Source organism: Hipposideros armiger, unplaced genomic scaffold (assembly GCF_001890085.2).
Source record: "Hipposideros armiger isolate ML-2016 unplaced genomic scaffold, ASM189008v1 scaffold_625, whole genome shotgun sequence".
NCBI classification, from domain to species: Eukaryota; Metazoa; Chordata; class Mammalia; order Chiroptera; family Hipposideridae; genus Hipposideros; species Hipposideros armiger.
Window position 1 is genome coordinate 1,009,390 of NW_017731975.1, and position 17,957 is coordinate 1,027,346.

Consider the following 17,957-nt stretch of genomic DNA (forward strand, 5'->3'; position numbering starts at 1 on the left):
TGAATTTTAGTATGTAGAGAAAACAACATGGACAAAGATGCAGATGTGGGGGCATTCCTGGGGGTTCAGGATCAGCAAGGAGCTTATATGGCTACATAGTTTCTAATTTTCAGTATAATTTGCTCTCTGACCCTGAGTTATTAGAAGTGTTTTTATAATGCCCAAATGTATGTTTTGTTTACATTATCCTGTTGCTATAAGTTTCTAAGCTGCATCATGGTCAGAAAATATGAATAATATGGTACCGGTCTTTTTGTATTTGTTGAGACTCGTTTTGTGTCCTACCGCATGGCCAACTTTTGTACATATTCTATGTATATTTTAAAAAATGAATAGTCTCTAATCATTAGATCTAGAGTTGAAGATATTCCTATTGGATCAACATTGGGCTATTGTGAATAATAAATTTGAAGACACCTTTAATGCTTGCATCACTTAGGAAATTCCAAGGGTTTTAGGAGCTCTGTGCCAGCAATGGGGGTGAAGGCCAAATATAGACTTCTTATTATAAATCACAATATCACAATCATCCACTGGTAACAACGGACAAATTACCATTTCTAAGCCTCGTTAACTCATTTGTGAAATAATAGTACTCATCTCATTGGAAAGATTAAATACATTCAAAGAGCTTAGCACACAGCACGGGAGTCATGGAGATGCACTGCCCAAGCCTCCTTTCAAGGATTTGCTGCCCAGCTTCAGAGTGCCACCCCCGCTGAGGTGACCCCCTTTCCAAGGCTATCTGATGACCGAGGAAGAAGGGTGGGAATGGATAGAGGCTTGGTCATTTCTGCCTGATGTGGGACACTAATGGACAATACTCATGCTACAATTTCCCACCAGAGTGGCCAAGAGCTTTGGGGGCCTGCATCGCAGACTGACTTCTTCTTCTCCCCTTCATAGGTGGTGATTCCTGATACCCCAGACTCTGTCTCCAGGTCTGCTTCCGGAGAACCTAACCTGTAACACATAGTATCCAGCAGACAGTAAGCACCCAATGTTAGCTATTGTTCATTTCTGTTGTTGTTCTTGCATTAAAATAGGAGCCAGAATCTAAAGTTGGGCATTTGGTGCCTAACCCATCAACCCCTGCTCTGCAAGTGCTTAGTGTTGTACTAACCCTACATTGTGCTAATATCTTGGAAACACCCTTTATTATGATCTGAATGTTTGTATCCCCTCAAAATTTGTATGTTGAAATCCTAACCCACCAATATAATGGTATTAGGAGGTAAGGCCTTTGGGGTATAATCAGGCCATAAGGGTGTAGCCCTCATGAATGGGGTTAGTGCCCTTATAAAAGAGGCTCCAGAGAGCTCCCTTGCCTCTCCCACCATGTGAGGATATGAGAAGGGGGCCATCTGCAACCCAGAAGAGGGCCAGCCCTCACCAGAACCAGCCCATGCTCACGCTGGCACCCTGACCTCAGACTTCCAGCCTCCAGAACTGTAAGAAATAAATTTCTGTTGTTTAAAGCCACCCAGTCTATGGCATTTTGTTGTAGCAGCTCCAATCTAAGACACCCTCCCTCTGACTTTAAGTTCCTGGAGGGCAGGAGCCCCATTTCAAACTTCCTTCTTTCCTCTACTGATTTGCGTACTCACACATAATAGGCACACTGCTTGGATCTGTTGATTTTTCATTTTCCTGGATTGAGAAGTCCAGCATGATATTTTCAATAGCTGAAATCTCTTCCAATGTGTCTAATCTAAGTATGTTTATATTATCCCAGGCTCACTCATTATGTGATACACCTGCTCTCCCCACATCACCATCCCCCAGCCAGCAGTGACTGGGGACTCTCTAGTCATCTTCCCAGGCTTGGCATTGCTGTGGCACTGCTCGGACTCATCGCATGACAGCAGGGATTGAAGATAAGGGAGAAGTGGACCATACAGGGGGACACTGATAATCAGAACTTCTGAAGTCACCTTGTCTGTCTGTTTTACTTTGCAGATGGAAAATGAGGGGCCTGTGTCTCCAGAGCCATGAAACCAGCAGGAGGCTGAAGTGAGACCTGGAACCAGGTTTCCTGATTCCCAGTCAGGACCAGCCCCGACTTGATTCATTACATCATCTCCCTACTTGATCTTGGTGGAATCATGCATAGGTGATGTTTTGATTTGTAGATTGCCTGTCAAGGTTCTGAAGGAACTAGTCAAGGGAAATGAGGGCTTGGGTGTCATCTCTCAATGAAGCCCTCCCGGAGCCCAACTTGAAGCATTTATTCTCTGAACGTCCCTCTGTATCTGTACCCCGCAGTTATAGTCCTTTTTCTCTTTTTGTAGTTCATATTGTCAGTTTTTAAGTTTTTTATTACATTTATTGGGATGACTTGGTGAGTAAAGTTATATAGGTTTCAAGTGTACATTTCTATACTACATCATCTATATATTGCACTGTGTTCACACCACAGAGTATTTGTTTCAAAAAGGCTGAACCTGGTTCATCTGGACCTGCTCTCTCTCCACATATAAGAAAACTTACCAGCTCCCGTAATAAATCAAGTCCATTCCTTCAAGGGGAAATTCCTGTTTAAAACTCAGGTTCCCTAAGGGAATCCAATGCTGAAAATGCAGGCTCATTTTCAGCTGATCCAACCCAGACTCAACATCTTTCAATTTCCTGCCACACAGCAAAGACCCAGGCCGACATTTCACCCAGGGCTCCTCAGCAGCTCAGGTCTGTGTAAGGCGAGGCCAGATAAGAGCCTCATAAAATGCAGGTCTCTTGCTTTCAGCAGAGGAGGGGGTATGGTGGGGGTAGGGCTGCTGGCTGCTGGGGTGTTTCCTACTTCCTGCCTCCCTGAGAACCTGGTCTGTCCTCACTCTTTGTTCAAACTGTTGCTGCTCTGGGCCTTGCTCCCAACGCCTTTTCCTGGTTGGCTCAGCTGCTGACTTCCTGCGAGCTGTGAACCTACCACTGTGGCAGGTCTTCTACCTGTTCCTAGCCCTGCACTCAGCCTCAAAGCCTGTCCCCACTCCCTGTCCCAGGGTAGGGCAAACACCAAGCATGTAGCAGGCACTGAGTTAAGTACTGGTGCCAGACTAAAATATGGTATGATGACATAGGCAGAGGAAATTGCGTCATTTAAACAAACAGGCAAGGGGAAAGTAAACGGTGGCACACTCCTGAAACCAAGGCCATTCGAAGGACAGGCCTGCCCCAGAACAGCGTGAATGTGAGCGCCATCAGTGAGACTGACCAGCTGTCACTATAGCTCAGCGCCTGTGAAAGCCCCCAGGGTGTAAATGTTGGCCGTGGGGGTGGGGAGGCATGAAGGACCAAGAAACTCTACAACCTAAAGAAGAGACAAGGACAAGCACTCGGGGTTTTTACTTTTAATTTTATTTACCAGATAAAAAAGAAAAAATAGTGATTGTTTCTCTTCACCCCAACATTTCAGTTTACCAAGGTCAGCTGGGAGAGGGATCTGTTGAAAGGTGATTTGTGCTGCTGGCCTGGAGCAAGCTTTTCCCCTCTGCTCCCCGCCACCTCAGCGGGGGGCCCAGGGAAGGGCTCAGGCAGCACTTGCTCTGTGGCAGCAGAGTGGCAGTGTGGCTGTCACCTTCTCTTCTCCCCGCTGCCACAGCATTCAGACCCTCTCCCGGCTGTCCCCCTACACCACCCTCCCCTCCCCCACTCATCAAAGCAAGTGGGTCGATGGGGCTTGAGGAGGCAGGGACAGGTGGAGGGCAGGACCCGGAAGCACGCGCCCGTCCGCAGAAGGCCCCGGGCTTCTGCTCTATTGCACAGCCTGACTCAGGCCCCCTGCCCGGGGCAGCGGGCACTAAGCAAATGCTCTGAAATCCAAAGAACCCGTTGTGGTGTGCCAGGCTCAAGAAGGGGAGGTGCGCTGTTGTGTGGCTTGTTCTGACATAAATAAAGTTATGTTTCAATGATTCCATGATGGGACAAGGCAAAGATTATGCCTCTTTAAAAAAGCACATGGGGTTTGGACACTCAGGGCCCTGCAGTCACCTGGGCTGCTCCCCCTCAAGTTCACAAGTCCAGCGGTAACACTTTCTCCAGTCAGGAGATCTTCTGCATAAGATAGAAGAGGCAGAAACAGCCACCAACCTCCTCTCCAAATGGATGACTCTGAGCCACTCAGGGGTGACCTCTTTCCTGAACACCTGGAGAATCTGACAAATGACCCTAGAGAAAAAAAATCTTTTAAACTGTATGTTTCTCCATAAAGTGGCAGCTGTTTGATTCTCATTCTTCTCATTACCAACGAAAATAGAGTGGGACTGGAACCAGTCGTTTAACTGGCCTTACAGACAATACATTCCTCTAAGAAACAGTGGGGGGTGGGGGGGAGAGGGCTGATTCTGATTTAGCAAAGCTGCAAATCTTTCACCTTCATTGGCTGGAACAAAGCTGGTGGGTGAAGACAAACCTAAGAGAGCCAACGGCAAGAACTGCAGGCTATGAGACGACGGGTCAAACACAGAACTGTATAAATTGTGGCACTATAAAGATGAGAAGGCAGGTCCATGACACCCGCTGGGAGCAAGCCTTTGGAGCACGCTTCCAGAAACTGTTATCTGTCCTGTAGTAAGTGGTAGCATCCAGATAAATCAGAGTGGTTGTCCTTCCTCCTCTTCCCCACCAGTTCTGAGAGTTTTTCATTTAAATAACTATGTACACGCATACAAGCCTGGCCTCTCTTTTACACGAGGGTCCTTCACTTGAGGGTCCTAGATGGCTTTAGAGAGTCGGTTCCAATTGCCTTTTTGGGGATTTGCTGCTTGGGACCAAACCTGCAAAGAGAAAACACGAAGAACACTGTATCAGGCAGATCTTTAAGACAGAAATCATCCCAGTGTTTAAGGGATCGAGTCTTCATATAAATAAATAATGAGCCCACAGCTCCCTCACTGGGTTCTGGTTTCCTGGCAAATTGAGGAATTGGGCTGGGACTCATCAACCTATGTGGACACTATCAGACAGAGGGCCCCATGCCCACCAGCAACCCTGGGAATACAGCTCTGTACCTCCCTCTGATAAGGACAGTTTCTCAAGTTCAGCTTCAAGTTCAGCATCCGAGATCCTAGGGTTAGGCACACTGTTGGTATAAAACGTCGGGCAGGCAGATCCAATGTGTCTGCCAGGCAGATCCAAAGGTTCTTTGGTGGTATCCTGAAGAAGGATGTCCAATTCCTTCTCCAGCTCCTCACTGTCAAAATCTAGAAAGAAAAGACGACATAAGGACACATTAAGTCCAGGGAGGAATTGCATTTATGAGTCATAGGACTCAGAAGCAAAACTCAGCTCAGCTTTATAAAAGATGTCCAGGCGTCCTTGTAGGTTAAAAAAAAAAAATCATGTGATGTGCTGTATACCTGAAACTAATATAAAATAGTATTGAATGTCAACTATAACTAAAATATGTACGTATGGTCACTGGATGTAAAGTACGGCATAGGGAATGCAGTCAATGGTATTGTAATAGCTAATGGACAGTGTCAGATGGGAAGTAGTAGACTTGTTGGGGTTATCGCTTTGTGAGGTGTGTCAATGTCTAATCATTAGCTTGTTTGTACACCTGAAACTAATAAAAATAAATAAATAAAAGGGAAAAAAATCATGTGAGTTGGGAGGCAGAGGACACCTTCAAGCAAATATTCTTTTTCCATACACAGAGCTAAGTTGTCAAGGAGGTCTATTCTGCTAAGGCCACGGAACTGACCCTGCTTCCTCTTACCCTTGAAGCAGTATCTTCCAGTCTGAAGCCTAGTCAGTAAGGAACGCTGGAGCACAGAGGGGTCATGAGTACAGACCGTCAAGGCGGAAACGACAAGTCCCCCAACTACTCCTGTGGATAAGCCCCAGGTAGAGAGGAGGGGAAGAGAGCCCTGCCTGCACCAAGAAAGGCAGATCCATGACCAAACCTGCCACAGCACATGGAGGTGAAGTCCTCTTAGGAAGGAAGGAAGGGAGAGAGGGAGGAAGGAAAAAAAAGGATCGCCTTGTAACTCACCTAAGCCATTGGTTACCCCGCCAGCCAGAGTCTGAGAAACTTCATCCTGGGTGTCACACAGCTGTAAGGGGAGAAGCACGAGGCCTTGAATTCTGAGTGGGGTCTCTGAGGACCTCAGTCTTTGGGTCTCAATGTTCAGGGTTACAAAGTAACACTGCCCCATCTGAGAATCAGGGAACGCTTCAAGTTCAAAAGGTGGAGTCAAGTTTGGGAAAAGAGGAAGCACGACAAAGTCCCACGTGTTCTCAGTAATGTGCTTCTGGAGTGCCCCTTCCTCCCAGCCTCCTCCCGTACCTCTTGGATCTGATCTACGAGGCTCTCTGCCTTTTCCACTGTGACATCCTTCATGGAGAGTTTTAGGGCTCCTACCCCAGCCTGATAGGCATTGAAAACCTAAAGAGAAAGCACCTGTCAGTGCAAATGAAGAACACTGGGCAATACATACAATACTGTTTCATTTCCAAAAGACAGCTTTGGTTGTTTTTTGGGTTTTTTTTTTGCCACCCATGCTTGATGCACTCCATGGGCACTGAGGCCAAAACTTCCCAACAGAAGAGGCAAAGGCAATCCCAACCATATGCTGAAAGAAGCCAGGCCTCCTCCAAACAACAGAGGGAATGAGGAGTCGATGCAGAAGAGGCCGGCCAAGAGAGGGAGCACAGGGGCAGCGGCTACCATCTGATCTGTCTGGGAGGCATAGATCCGGTCCAGGATGCCTTGAACGGTGTCCAGCTTGGCATGCAGGGCCTCGATGCGCTTCTCCGTCCGTTGTTTCGATTTGAGAGACCTCAGGGCCTAGAGGGGCATGGAGACCTGGTCAGGGTCAGACCGGGCAGGCCAAAGGGCCAAAGAAAGATAGCCTTTCCCAGATGCTAAAACAACCAGCCTGAGCCTCCTACCATCTCACTTATAAAATAAACTGTGGTGCCTGGGCCATCCACAGACTGTTCCCCTCAAGCCCCAGATTCCTCTCTGAACTGCTGGGGCACCTCTCACTGCCGGGTCAGGGCCCAACCACACAGCTGGAGGGAAGGAGAAAACTCACCAGCTGCTTCTTCCCTGCTCGGCACGCCCGGCGGGCGTCCTCTTTACACCTATGAAACAAAGGGACAGATCGAGATGACAGTGCCGTAGGATGGGGTGGCAGGGTCCTTACGAGCCCCCACGAGGAGCACTTAGGTAAGGTACTTTCAGATCTAAAGATCAAATCCACTCCACCCAGCGGCAAGAAAAATGCCCAACAGCCCACTGTCAAACTCTTGCAGCAAGATGAGCTAGAAGCTTGAACACCTGCACGTGGGGAAGACAAACGAAGTTTAACCCACAGGTAGAGAGGGCATGCCAACAAGGCACCTGAAAAACAGATTCCCATTTTGGGAGCCAGGAGATCAGGAATTGATTCTTAACATCAACAATGGCCTTGGACATATTCCTTGGGTTTCTTCCACTGTGAGATGGAGTAAACATGTATATTTTTATTCAGTGTCTACATATCCTACTTTTCAGAGAAGTGTTCATGTGCCTGTAGCAGCGATGACTTGTAAGGTCATCCAAGGGGAACAGCAGGAGTCCCTCAGAGCTCTCCGGAAGGCAGAGACTTGTCTTGTTCACTACTGTATGCCCAAGTCCCCAAGACAAGGCCTGCCTCAGTAAACACTGGTTAAATGGACACTGGCTTGGGAGAGCATAAATGTAACGTTAACAGTCCTAATCTTTGGAGGGAGAATTAAAATTCATTTTTTCTCCTTTCTGATATTCTGTGCTTTCCATGATTACTGTATTGAGCAGTCAGTAGTTCTGTAATTAGTAAAATAATAATAATAATAATAATAATAATAATAATAACCTTTTTTTTTTAGAGAGCCTATGGACACCAATGCTTGGCCAGCTCTGAGGGCCAGCCACGGTGTGGGTCGGGGGCGTTCAGCTCAGCGGGAGTTACCTCTCTGCTTCCTGGGATAAGGACTCCACTTTGCGGGACAGCAGCTGTTCACTCTGCATCAGCTGGTACACCCCAACATCTACGTCGTTGACAGGAGAGACCTTGGCATGTGGCCCCCGGGCAAACTTCACAATCTGAGGGACAGGGACAAATTACTGCTGCCCCTACCACAAGTGCTGAGACATCCCCAGGCAGGAAGGCTGGCGGGCATGCCAGGAAATGCTCAGTAAGTCATCGGGGAGTCAGTGAGTGAAGGGCTGAACTCGCATACCTTTTCCCCGTTCTGCTCGAGGACTGTGACTCTCTTCTCCTTCTGCAGCTGCAGCAACACCAAGTAGAAGGTCCTCTCGTCCGGACAGGAGCCCGCACAGAGGGTGCTCAGCTCCGACAGGGCCACCACAGGGTGGGAGGAGAGAGGGGAGTTCTGATACAGACGATACACCTCCTCAGCCTTCTCCTGCGGGGAAGGCAAAACATGCTCACAGGCCCTCACCGCCGGGCACGGGATCCAGTGAGTCCTGACCCGTGCTTCCAAAAGAGTCGCACTGGGCAGGAGCAGGGGGCACCGACCCCATCTTCCCTAATGTGGCAGCTTTGGGAAAGAAAAAGGGTTTGTGTTTTTTTAAACCTTGGAGGCAAGTGTGGTGAATATGGATGAAATGAGGTGCATGATATATTGGGAGCCAGCTCTGTGCCTGCACGTCCATCTGGGACCATGTTTGGGTCTCTCCCTGGCCCAGGGTTCCCCAAGGGAAGGACGAGGCGGTGTGGTGTGTGGAATGGTCACAAACAAGAGCTGGAGCGGGGTTTCAGCCCAGCGTGTGCAACCCGGGACAAGTCAGTCTCACTGGTCCTCAGCATCCCACTCACAAACTGGAGAACGTGGATGAAATGACATTGAAATTCCCTCCCATTCCTGGTCTCTCCATTTTTATGCCAATTGGCAATACGGCAAACGAGAACAAACGACAACATTCCCAAGTTTATATAGCATCTCAGGAGAACAGTATGTGACAAACAGGTGGAATAGGGTTTTTGTGACAAGTCTAAGACATAAAGGTTCCAAGAAACAAAGCCACCGTATTCCTCCTACATGGAAATCATTCTCTCAGCCTTCCTCAAATAAGAAATATTGACTGAGGTATGCACGAAATGCTACGAAAATATAGGGAAAGGATACCCAGGAGGTCAGAGGTTGTCCAGAAACAAATGGTTTCCAGAGCAGAATCCTGAAGAGTAAGTTTCTAGGTGAAGCAGGTGGGAAGGGCATCTCAGGAAGAGCGGCGACCATGAGCAATGGCATGGAGTGTGAGTCAACATGGGGAGGGCAGATGCGGACGGGAAGGGGACGGGGGAGAAGCTCTTCTATCTTGTACCAAGTGGAATATCTTCTATGCTGTCCCTCATTCGGCAGATGGTGGGAAGTCACTGAAGGGAAACGGTTAGATGAACAGATGTCTAGCTGACAACTGGGAAAGGATGGATTGTAGTTTAGACTTAGAGGCAGGAAGACCATTTATGCAAGAGGATATGAGGGTCTGAACAGGGCAACGGTCACAGGGGCAGACAAGGGATGGATTCAAACAACACTTAGAAGGTAGAGCTGGCAGTCCATGGTAACTGGGTCTGGGGTGGAAGGGGAAAGAGCAGTCGAGGATGGCTCCTGGGTGCCGGCTTGAGTGACGGGGTGGATGTGACGCTATAAGTTAGTAGCAAGATTACAGCAGGAAAAGCATATTTTAAAGGAAAAACAAAACATTCCATTTTGGACATGTTAGTTTGGGATGCTTAAGGTACATCCAAGAAGATCCGTACAGAAGGTAATTGGAGATGCAAATCTAAAGCTCAAGGAGATACAGGACAGGAGATAGAAGGTAATTAAAATCACAAGTGTAAACGAGTTATCCAAAGAAATTCAGAGGGAAAACTAATAAGCTGAAGGAAGACCAACATTTAAGAGATGAAGGCATTTCCAATACGATCCAGGAACACTGTTCAGGGAGAACCAAGAAGAACCCGTGGTGTAATGACAATAAAGTCAAGGAAATGGAAAACATTAAGGAGTTTAAATTGATAAAATGAAAGCATAAAACAATTAGAAGAGAATATTTTTTAAATATTGAGAAAATAAAAGCATAAAATAATTTGAAGAAAATATTTTAAAAATCTGATTAACCTTGAAGTAGAGGACGCCTTCCTAATAAGCAAGACCAAAAATTCAGCATCCATACGGGAAAATTTAGACATTTGACTATAGAAGTATGAAAACTTCTATATGGTAAAAGATATCATAAATAAAAATGAAAAGCAAACAAGAGACTGGAAAAAATATGTATACCCCAGTACTAAATATATATAATATCTCTATCTCTAATACATAGAGAACTCCTACAAATTAATATAAAAGATAAACAATCCAATATCAAAACAGGACCTAAATAGACAATTCATAGAAGGGGATATGTATATGGCCAGTAGATGCTCAAAAAACAAATAGGAAATATCATTTTTGTTCATCAAATAGGCAAAATTGAAAAGGCTGATTTTATCCAGTGCTGACAAGGCTGGACACTTGGATGTAGTCTTGATGAAAGTGTAAATTAGTATAAACTAAAAAGTAATTTGGCAATTTCTGTTAAAATGTAAAATGAACATATGCATTTCTAGAAATCAGTTCCATAAAAATAAAAGCAGAAGTACATAGATGTACACACAAAGCTATCAAACAAGTATTTTTTTTGTAAGAGAGTAACTGGAATGACTTTTCTGTTCATCTGTGTGCTAACTACTGCAGATATTGTGCTGTATCTATAGATTGTTATGCAGCTATCCAAAAGAAAGAAGTAGACCTATATTGCGTAGGGACCTGGAAACATGCTCGTGATATTAAAGTAGAGTGTATATGTATACATATGTATATTCCTTTATTTATTCAACAAATATTTATTGATCTACTCTGAACCAGGCACTGTTCCTGGGGTTCCAAGACCCGTGGGACTTCTCCCTTATGGTAGAAGAGACAGATAATAAATAAGTAAACAAGTAAATAAGATTTTAAAGAAGTACTGAATGTTAACAAGAAAATAAATTGGAATAATAGTGCGGAACAGGGTCTAAAGATATGTCTGTAACCACACACACACACACACACACACACACGCGCGCACACACGCACGCGCGCACACACACACGCACATACACACACGCGCACATACACACACGCGCACATACACACACGCGCACATACACACACACACACACGCACATACACACACACACGCACGCACATACACACACACACGCACGCACATACACACAAATGGGAAGGGGACGTACCTAAAAAGATGGAAATCGGATGAACAGAAAGAAAACTTTCATTTTGTTGTATAATTTTTTAAATAGCAAAATCTATGGGCAATTTTTCCTTTTTTCTGTATCTTTTCAAATAGAATATAAAGTTACTGGCTGCTTTCTGTGTCTAGACTTGGAAAAATCAATTTACCTTAGAAGTAGGCTTTCTCTGTTTTATAAGCTTTTCAGATAAGATCCTTTAGTTTCACACATGTAAACAAGTCTCTATCCCAGGAGAAAACAGTGAAGTCACCATATATTTGAAAGCAGATGTCACTGAGTAAGATTAAGTATTACGTGTTCTGTAATGATGTAGTGATGTAAACTGAGTACAGATTTAACGGTACCATGGCCCTGCAAAGCTAGAAGATTTATTTTTCTACCTAGATAGGATTGAACTACATTGCTGCCAAATATTACTGTTGGTTCTTGGACAATCTATGCAATTCCACTCCTATCCCCATCTCTGCCTTTGCTCTCAAGAGACTGTGAGTCCAACCCACATCTGTGGGGATAGATGGATCTGGCCCCCTTTGCTCCAGGTTGGAGAATACATGAGGTAAAGACTGCACAGAGGAACGGGGCTTAGCCCAGAAGCACCCAGACCATCCTGTAGTTTCTGTGGGGCCTTGGCTGAGCCCTGGAGGTAGGGCACTAGGTGGGGGGACAGCCATCCCAGTGGGGAGAAGGTGGGAGGGGTATTCCCCTGAACCAAACATGTACTCCTCAGTCAAAAATCCTGGGAGACTCGGAGAGGTGGGAGACTCTGGAGACCTCCTTCTCAGTCTGAGGTAGGGAGAGTTGGGGGTCTGTTGAGGTGAGGAGAAACTAGAGATTCATTTGGGGTGGGGGATGGGGACTCTTCGCGGGCTCCAGCTGTGTGGAAGCCTCCAGGGCCATGCAAGGGCCCTGAGGTTGGGTTTGGTCTGGGAGTTTCAAAAATAACTACCGTCTGCAGTATACTTCTGCTACCCCGTATTCAGTCAACTTTGTTCTCTCTCTCTCTCTCTCTCTCTCTCTCTCTCTCTGTCTCTCTCTCTCTCTCTCTTTCTCTCTCTCTCTCTCTCTCAAAGGTTACTGTAGCCTTGACCTCAGAAGTTTTGGTGGAGTGATGGGGCTAAAGCAGGTTTGAACTGGATTAAAGGGAGGGTAGGAAGTGAGGAAGTGGTAACAACCAAGCTTGGTCAAGGAGAAAGACAGAGCAGAAACCAGGCAAGGGCCCAGGTCCCACACAGGAGTTGAGTGGGTTTAGAGGTTGAAGCAGGAGAGCACCAAAAGAGAGGGAGATGAATATACAGCTCAGGAAGCTAATTGATAGGACAAGGGGACAGGCAGGCCAGGGACAGACTCAAGAGCACATGTGGAAGAGAAGAAAGACACTTCATCCTCTGAGCTTGGCAGGCAGATGGGCTCAGAGGAGGTTTAATTGAAGGTGGAAAGATGGAAAACTGAAGACGCTGACTCAGGAGATTCTACCTTCTCCAGGAGGTGTCTGCAGACAGTAGAGAGGGCAGAGAATGGAGGGAGTGTGTAAAGGGCTGGGAGAGGACAGGAAAACTGGGCTGTGGAGCGGCTCTGAGGGCCCTCCTCCAGCTGGGGGCTGTGAAAGCGGCCCCAGTCTTGGTGACTTTTTCCAGCAGGGGTGGAGATATGGCGTTGACCTAAGGCGGTAGATTTGCTGGTGTCTCTGGTGTGGACCGAGAGAGCTGAGAAGGAGCTAAGAGTACTGAGGAGGGAAGCAGTCAGGCATTGGTTACACACTCAAGGCTGAGTGGGAAAGGCATGCCGGGAGGAGGCTGAGTGACCAGGAGAGCAGGAAGGGCCTGGTGGCCTTTTTGATGGACATAAGGCCGTCAGTAAGCGGGAATGGGAAAGGGTTGTAGCCAGAGAGGAGGAAATCTGAACCTAGTTTACTGATTTAGGGGAAAGCAAAGCTTGAAAGTCACAAGGTCCTCAGGCATCCCAAGAAAAATCCTTGTCAGTAAACTACAGAAGGCAAAGCATTTTCTAAACATTAGCTTATCATGAATCCTCTACAAATACAGAAAATAAGCAACTGTCAATTTCAAGGCAAAATATCACCTCTAAAATGTAAAAGTCCAACTAACAAGTGAATAATGCTACAAAGTACAGAATAAGGGAGGTAGGTAAACGCAGGTATCATCTGTCACCATGTCAACAGATACACCCTTTTTCTAACCATACACAAGGAATGTGGAGGAGCCTATCATCACCTCAGATGACACCAGACCTCTCTCCCTTCTGATCACTCACCTTAAGCAGCTCCACAGCCACAAGCACCTCCTCGGCAGGAACCTTATTGTCCCCCAGCATGTTGGAAAGAGTCCACTTGAGAGGCTTCAGCAGGAAGACGCCGACCCCCCAGGAGATCCAGCTGCTGTCTACACTGGCCATGAAGTCTGACTCCCGCTGCAGCTCCCCTCGACTGCAAAGAAAGAAAAGGGCATATAGTAGGCTTAATACAATGTCCCATTCGAGTCCCCACATTCCCTTTATCCCGTAAGAGGAATCCGATCATCAGCAGCATAAATACCATTTGTTAGGCACCTACTCGGTGCCAGCTATTACGAGGAGCACTATTTACGCTCTAGCTGTAAGCCTCACAACTCTGCAAGATAGATGGTGTTAACTGGCATTTTAGTTAATGAGAAAACTGAGGGACTGAGAAGGTAAAAGAGGCCAAATCTAAATTATAATTTGGCTCCAAAACACAAGCTCGCCACTAAGACTTCAGAGGCACAGGGGGCTGCAGGGTCTATGACGAGACTTCCTTTTACAAATGGAGCTCAAAACGATAAAATGAAAATAACAATAAAGGATCACTGTCAAGTGCAAGGCATTAGGAAGAATACAAAGAATTCAGAGAAAGGATTTTCTACTATTCCCAAGCTATGGTGGAGAGAAAGCATTTCATGGTACTGGTGGTAAGTAGCTACATTTACATGGGCTAGTCACCATGCTAAAGGCTATGCAAGAAATCTCTCTTCAAATCCCACAATAAACCTAGGGACAATGAGCATCACCATTTCGTAACTGGTCAAACTGAGGCTAAAAGAGGGCACATAATTTGTCCACAGGCACTGAATTTAGCAAAGTCGCACAGGTAGCAGCACCTACAGGACCTTCCCAGGGCACCAGATACTCAGTAAAGCCCTCACCCTCCTTCATATCCTCTGCTCCAAACAGCCTGGCAGAGCCAGGATTTGAGCCCAAGCCATTTGGCCCTCAAGCAAAGCTGTTAATTAGTATGCTATGCTGCTTCTTCCTCAGAAAAACTTCAGGTCCCAGATGCCATCAAACACCAGGAAGCATCAATAGAGTGCCAGCAAACAGGAGAGCAGAAATTGAGGTACAGGTGTACCTCCAAGATATGGGTTTGGCAATAAAATGAATACTGTAATAAAAGTGGGTCATACAAATTTTTTGGTTTCCCAGTGCATACAAAAGTTATGTTTACACTACACTGTAGTCTATTAAGTGTGCAATAGTATTAAGTCTAAAAAAGCAATGTACATTCCTTAATTAAAAAATACTTTATTGCTAAAAAATGCTACCGTCACCTGAACCTGTTGGGAAAACGGTGCTGATAAACTTGCTTGATGCAAGGTTGCCTCACACCTTCAACTTGTAAAAAAGGCAATATGTGCGAAGCGTAATAAAGTGAAGCATAATAAAACGGGGTCGGCCAGTATTGGAGGTCTCTGGATCGGAAGTCATAGAGGGTGGTCCTGCTGCAATGAGGAAGCCCTGACTGTTCCTGTCCCTTACTGACCTCTTCAGCTACTGTCTCCCCTGAGTCCCACTTCAGGCATGAACTAAAACTTGGTCCACAGTAGACTTTCTCAGAAAAGAGAAGTTTCAGAAATGGCTTGTCCCATCAATGTCAGCCAGTGGAAAGGTACTAGGGAGAAGGGAGACTTTCTAATCAGGAAGAGCAGCAAGCTAAAGCAATGTATCAAAGTTGACTTTCTCCTTCATTCAGAGGGAGGTACCAGGCTAACTAGGCTGCTGTTGGTATGACATATACAATGTGAAGTGCAAATGATTTAGGATCAGAAGACCATGGTCCAGTCCCAGCATTACCTCTAACCAGCTGTGTAACACCAAGTAAGTCACTTGATCTCTCTGAGGCTCAGTTTCCTCTTCTGTCTGCTGAGGATAATTCTACATCTGGACTTCTGAGGGGGTCAGATGAAATGGCGTGTGCAAAGTCTCTGTAGACAGTCAAGTTCTGTCTATCTGTTAGATATCCATGTTATTACTGCCTCAGGTACTCCAAAACACTGCACCTGTCGCACAGGTAGCACCTACAGGACCTTTTCAAGGCCCCAATATACTCAGTAGAGCCCTCACCCTCCTTCATATCTTGTGCTCCAAAGGGCCTGTGTCAAGGAGCAGCCAAGAGAGGCCAGACACATAACCTGTGCTGGGGGCTGTTGGCAAGAGCCCTAGGACTGGGCCTCTTCTCCACGACCGCCCTCTTCTTAGCTCTGACTTTCCTTGGTTCAGAAACCTTATCTCACAGATGTCATTCAAATTTGGAAGGCCCTATGAAATAACAACATCACAGGATTCCAGTCCACACAAATCACTGTCACCTACGCTAGGCTGGCTTCTCTTCCCATCTGGATCTCATCTAAGCAGCCTATTCTGCCCTCCAATTTCCCCCATACCCCGTCTCCTTCTCCCTCCAAACACCCCTACCCCAGCCTCCTTCTTCGCCTACTGAACAAACACAGAGGCCGCTCTGGGCCAAACCCTGGGCTGGGCGCGGTGCGATGTCAAAGAACCCACCGGGTCCCTGCCCTCCGGGAGCCGTCCCCGCCCCGGGCCCGGACCCGGGCCCGCCCTCACCGCAGCAGGTCCTGCAGCACCGTGGCCAGCCCCAGCGGGACGCTGCCCTTGCGCTGAAAGGCCTCCTGCAAGTCCCGCAGACGAAGGCGCACCACCCCCTGGCGGCGGCTGTGGCTCAGAACCAACGGCGCCCAGAAGCCCATCTTGCTGTCCCAGTCGGTGCTGTTAACCTCGCGACTCCTTTTGAAGGCAGAGAACAGGAAAGACATGCGCTCCTCATCCTCCTCCCACTCAGGGGGCAGAAGGCCCGCCGAGTCTCTACCGGCCGGGGCCTCGGCCTCCCGCTCTGGGGACCACATCAGAACCCCAGCCCCGCCAAGGATCCGAACACAAGCCTGCCCCTGGTCCCCCTTCCGCCCTAGTTCCCTCCCGGCTTCCGTTCCTTGACCACCGCCTCCTCTGTCATTACGTCACCGCCACCCCCAGCGTGAAATAAGTCCCGCGCGTCTTCACGGCGCTTGCGTCGCTCCGCCCTCCCTGCGCCAGGAGACGGGATGATAATCATTTTCAGAGAGCATCAGAGCGCTTGCGCCGATCCCTGCTTCCGCAGTCTTTGTGCGGTGAGAAGGACTTCGCGCGTGCGTGCCGGTCCGCCGCGCCCTCTAAGGAATCATCGTTTGGCGAAACATTGTAGAGACGTAAATGATTATGTCTTTAACTTGTGGATTCAGATCGTGGGGCTGCGTTCCCGCTAAGGGACGCCAGAGGCGCTAGGGTCGCTCGCGTGGATCACCGTTTATCGCTCCTCGACAAGCCATTCTTCAGAGATTTAAACTTCCAAGATAGCTTCCATCTGCGATACTGTCAGCGGAAACACAGCTGTCGATCATTCAAGCTCTGTGACGGTGTATACACTGGTTTTTGAGAGGTATAAAAACTTCTATTACTCTTAACTCCCGACCTTTTGCCCTGGAATGTCCATCTGTTCCCTTAAGACGGAACTCAATTCTAATGTTTCTCAACACCGTCTCCGACTACCCTCTTTGTTGATCTCTTTCCTGGAGTACAGTTTAGCATTTACTATTTTGTGTCCTTTTCCCTAGTTTCCCGAGGGCAGGTGCAATGACCTACGTATCTTGCTATGATGTATAGTGATGCTGAAGAAATATTTCATAAACTGAAAGGTGCATAACTTGACCCTTGCCTTTAAATATCTTAGAATCCTGTTGAATGAGAGCTCATATATTATAAGATTCTCATTAAAAATTTCATGAACGGGCCGGCCGAGTGGCTCAGTTGGTTAAGAGCGCGAGCTCTAAGCAACAAGGTCTCCGGTTCAATTCCCACATGGGCCAGCGAGCTGCTCCCAGCTGAGCTGCCTACAGGTGGCAGGATGGCTCAGCTGGTGAGAACACGTGCTCCTAACAACAAGGTTGCCGGTTTGACTCCTGAATCAGATGATGGCTACGCCCACCTGCAACTAAGATTGAACACAACACCTTGAGCTGAGCGGCTGCGACCTGCCAACTGGCGGCCGGATGGCGACTGGACTTGGAGCTGAGCTAGCTGCGCCTTCCACAACTAAGATTGAAGGATAACAACTTGGCTGTCCTCTTCCCCAATTCCTCAATAAAATCTTTAAAAATATATATTTTATGAACAATGAACATGTCCATTGTTTTAAGAGTAAATTGTTTTTCTTTTTAATTGATCCATTTAAAAGGCGAAAGGTGTTTCTTGTTTAATGGAACCAGGTGACACCAAAATTTAATATGAATCTGGCCTCTGCCACTCACTGGCTGTGTGACCTTAATAATTAATAGTTAATAATTACCTACTGTTTCTGAGAAATGTTATGAT

General features: G+C 47.0%; 1 protein-coding gene across 2 annotated transcripts; it reads right to left on the reverse strand.

Annotated features, from left to right (window-relative positions):
* Nucleotides 1–3,329: 3,329 nt before the first annotated feature.
* CHMP7 (charged multivesicular body protein 7) lies at nucleotides 3,330–17,447 on the reverse strand. Of its 2 annotated transcripts, none has more exons than XM_019625415.1 (10): nucleotides 16,158–17,447; nucleotides 13,557–13,728; nucleotides 8,203–8,388; nucleotides 7,932–8,065; nucleotides 7,035–7,083; nucleotides 6,665–6,784; nucleotides 6,284–6,382; nucleotides 5,990–6,050; nucleotides 5,004–5,195; nucleotides 3,330–4,769 (listed from the first exon to the last, which is right to left on the reverse strand). In XM_019625415.1, the coding sequence occupies exons 1-10, from the start codon at nucleotides 16,454–16,456 to the stop codon at nucleotides 4,717–4,719; spliced, it is 1,365 nt and encodes a 454-aa protein (XP_019480960.1). In that variant the 5' UTR covers nucleotides 16,457–17,447; the 3' UTR covers nucleotides 3,330–4,716. The 2 variants fall into 2 exon arrangements, with proteins under 2 accessions (XP_019480960.1, XP_019480961.1); XM_019625416.1 differs by lacking the exon at nucleotides 16,158–17,447 and adding an exon at nucleotides 15,387–15,529.
* Nucleotides 17,448–17,957: the final 510 nt, after the last annotated feature.

Excerpts from the sequence above, each read along its gene's own strand:
- CHMP7 (XM_019625415.1), bottom strand. The coding sequence starts at position 16,456 with ATGTGGTCCCCAGAGCGGGAGGCCGAGGCCCCGGCCGGTAGAGACTCG. Across the intron at positions 7,084-7,931 it reads TTATCCCAGGAAGCAGAGAG|GTGTAAAGAGGACGCCCGCC; the intron begins GTAACTCCCGCT and ends TTTGTTTCATAG. Across the intron at positions 6,785-7,034 it reads GAGCAGGGAAGAAGCAGCTG|GCCCTGAGGTCTCTCAAATC; the intron begins GTGAGTTTTCTC and ends ATGCCCCTCTAG.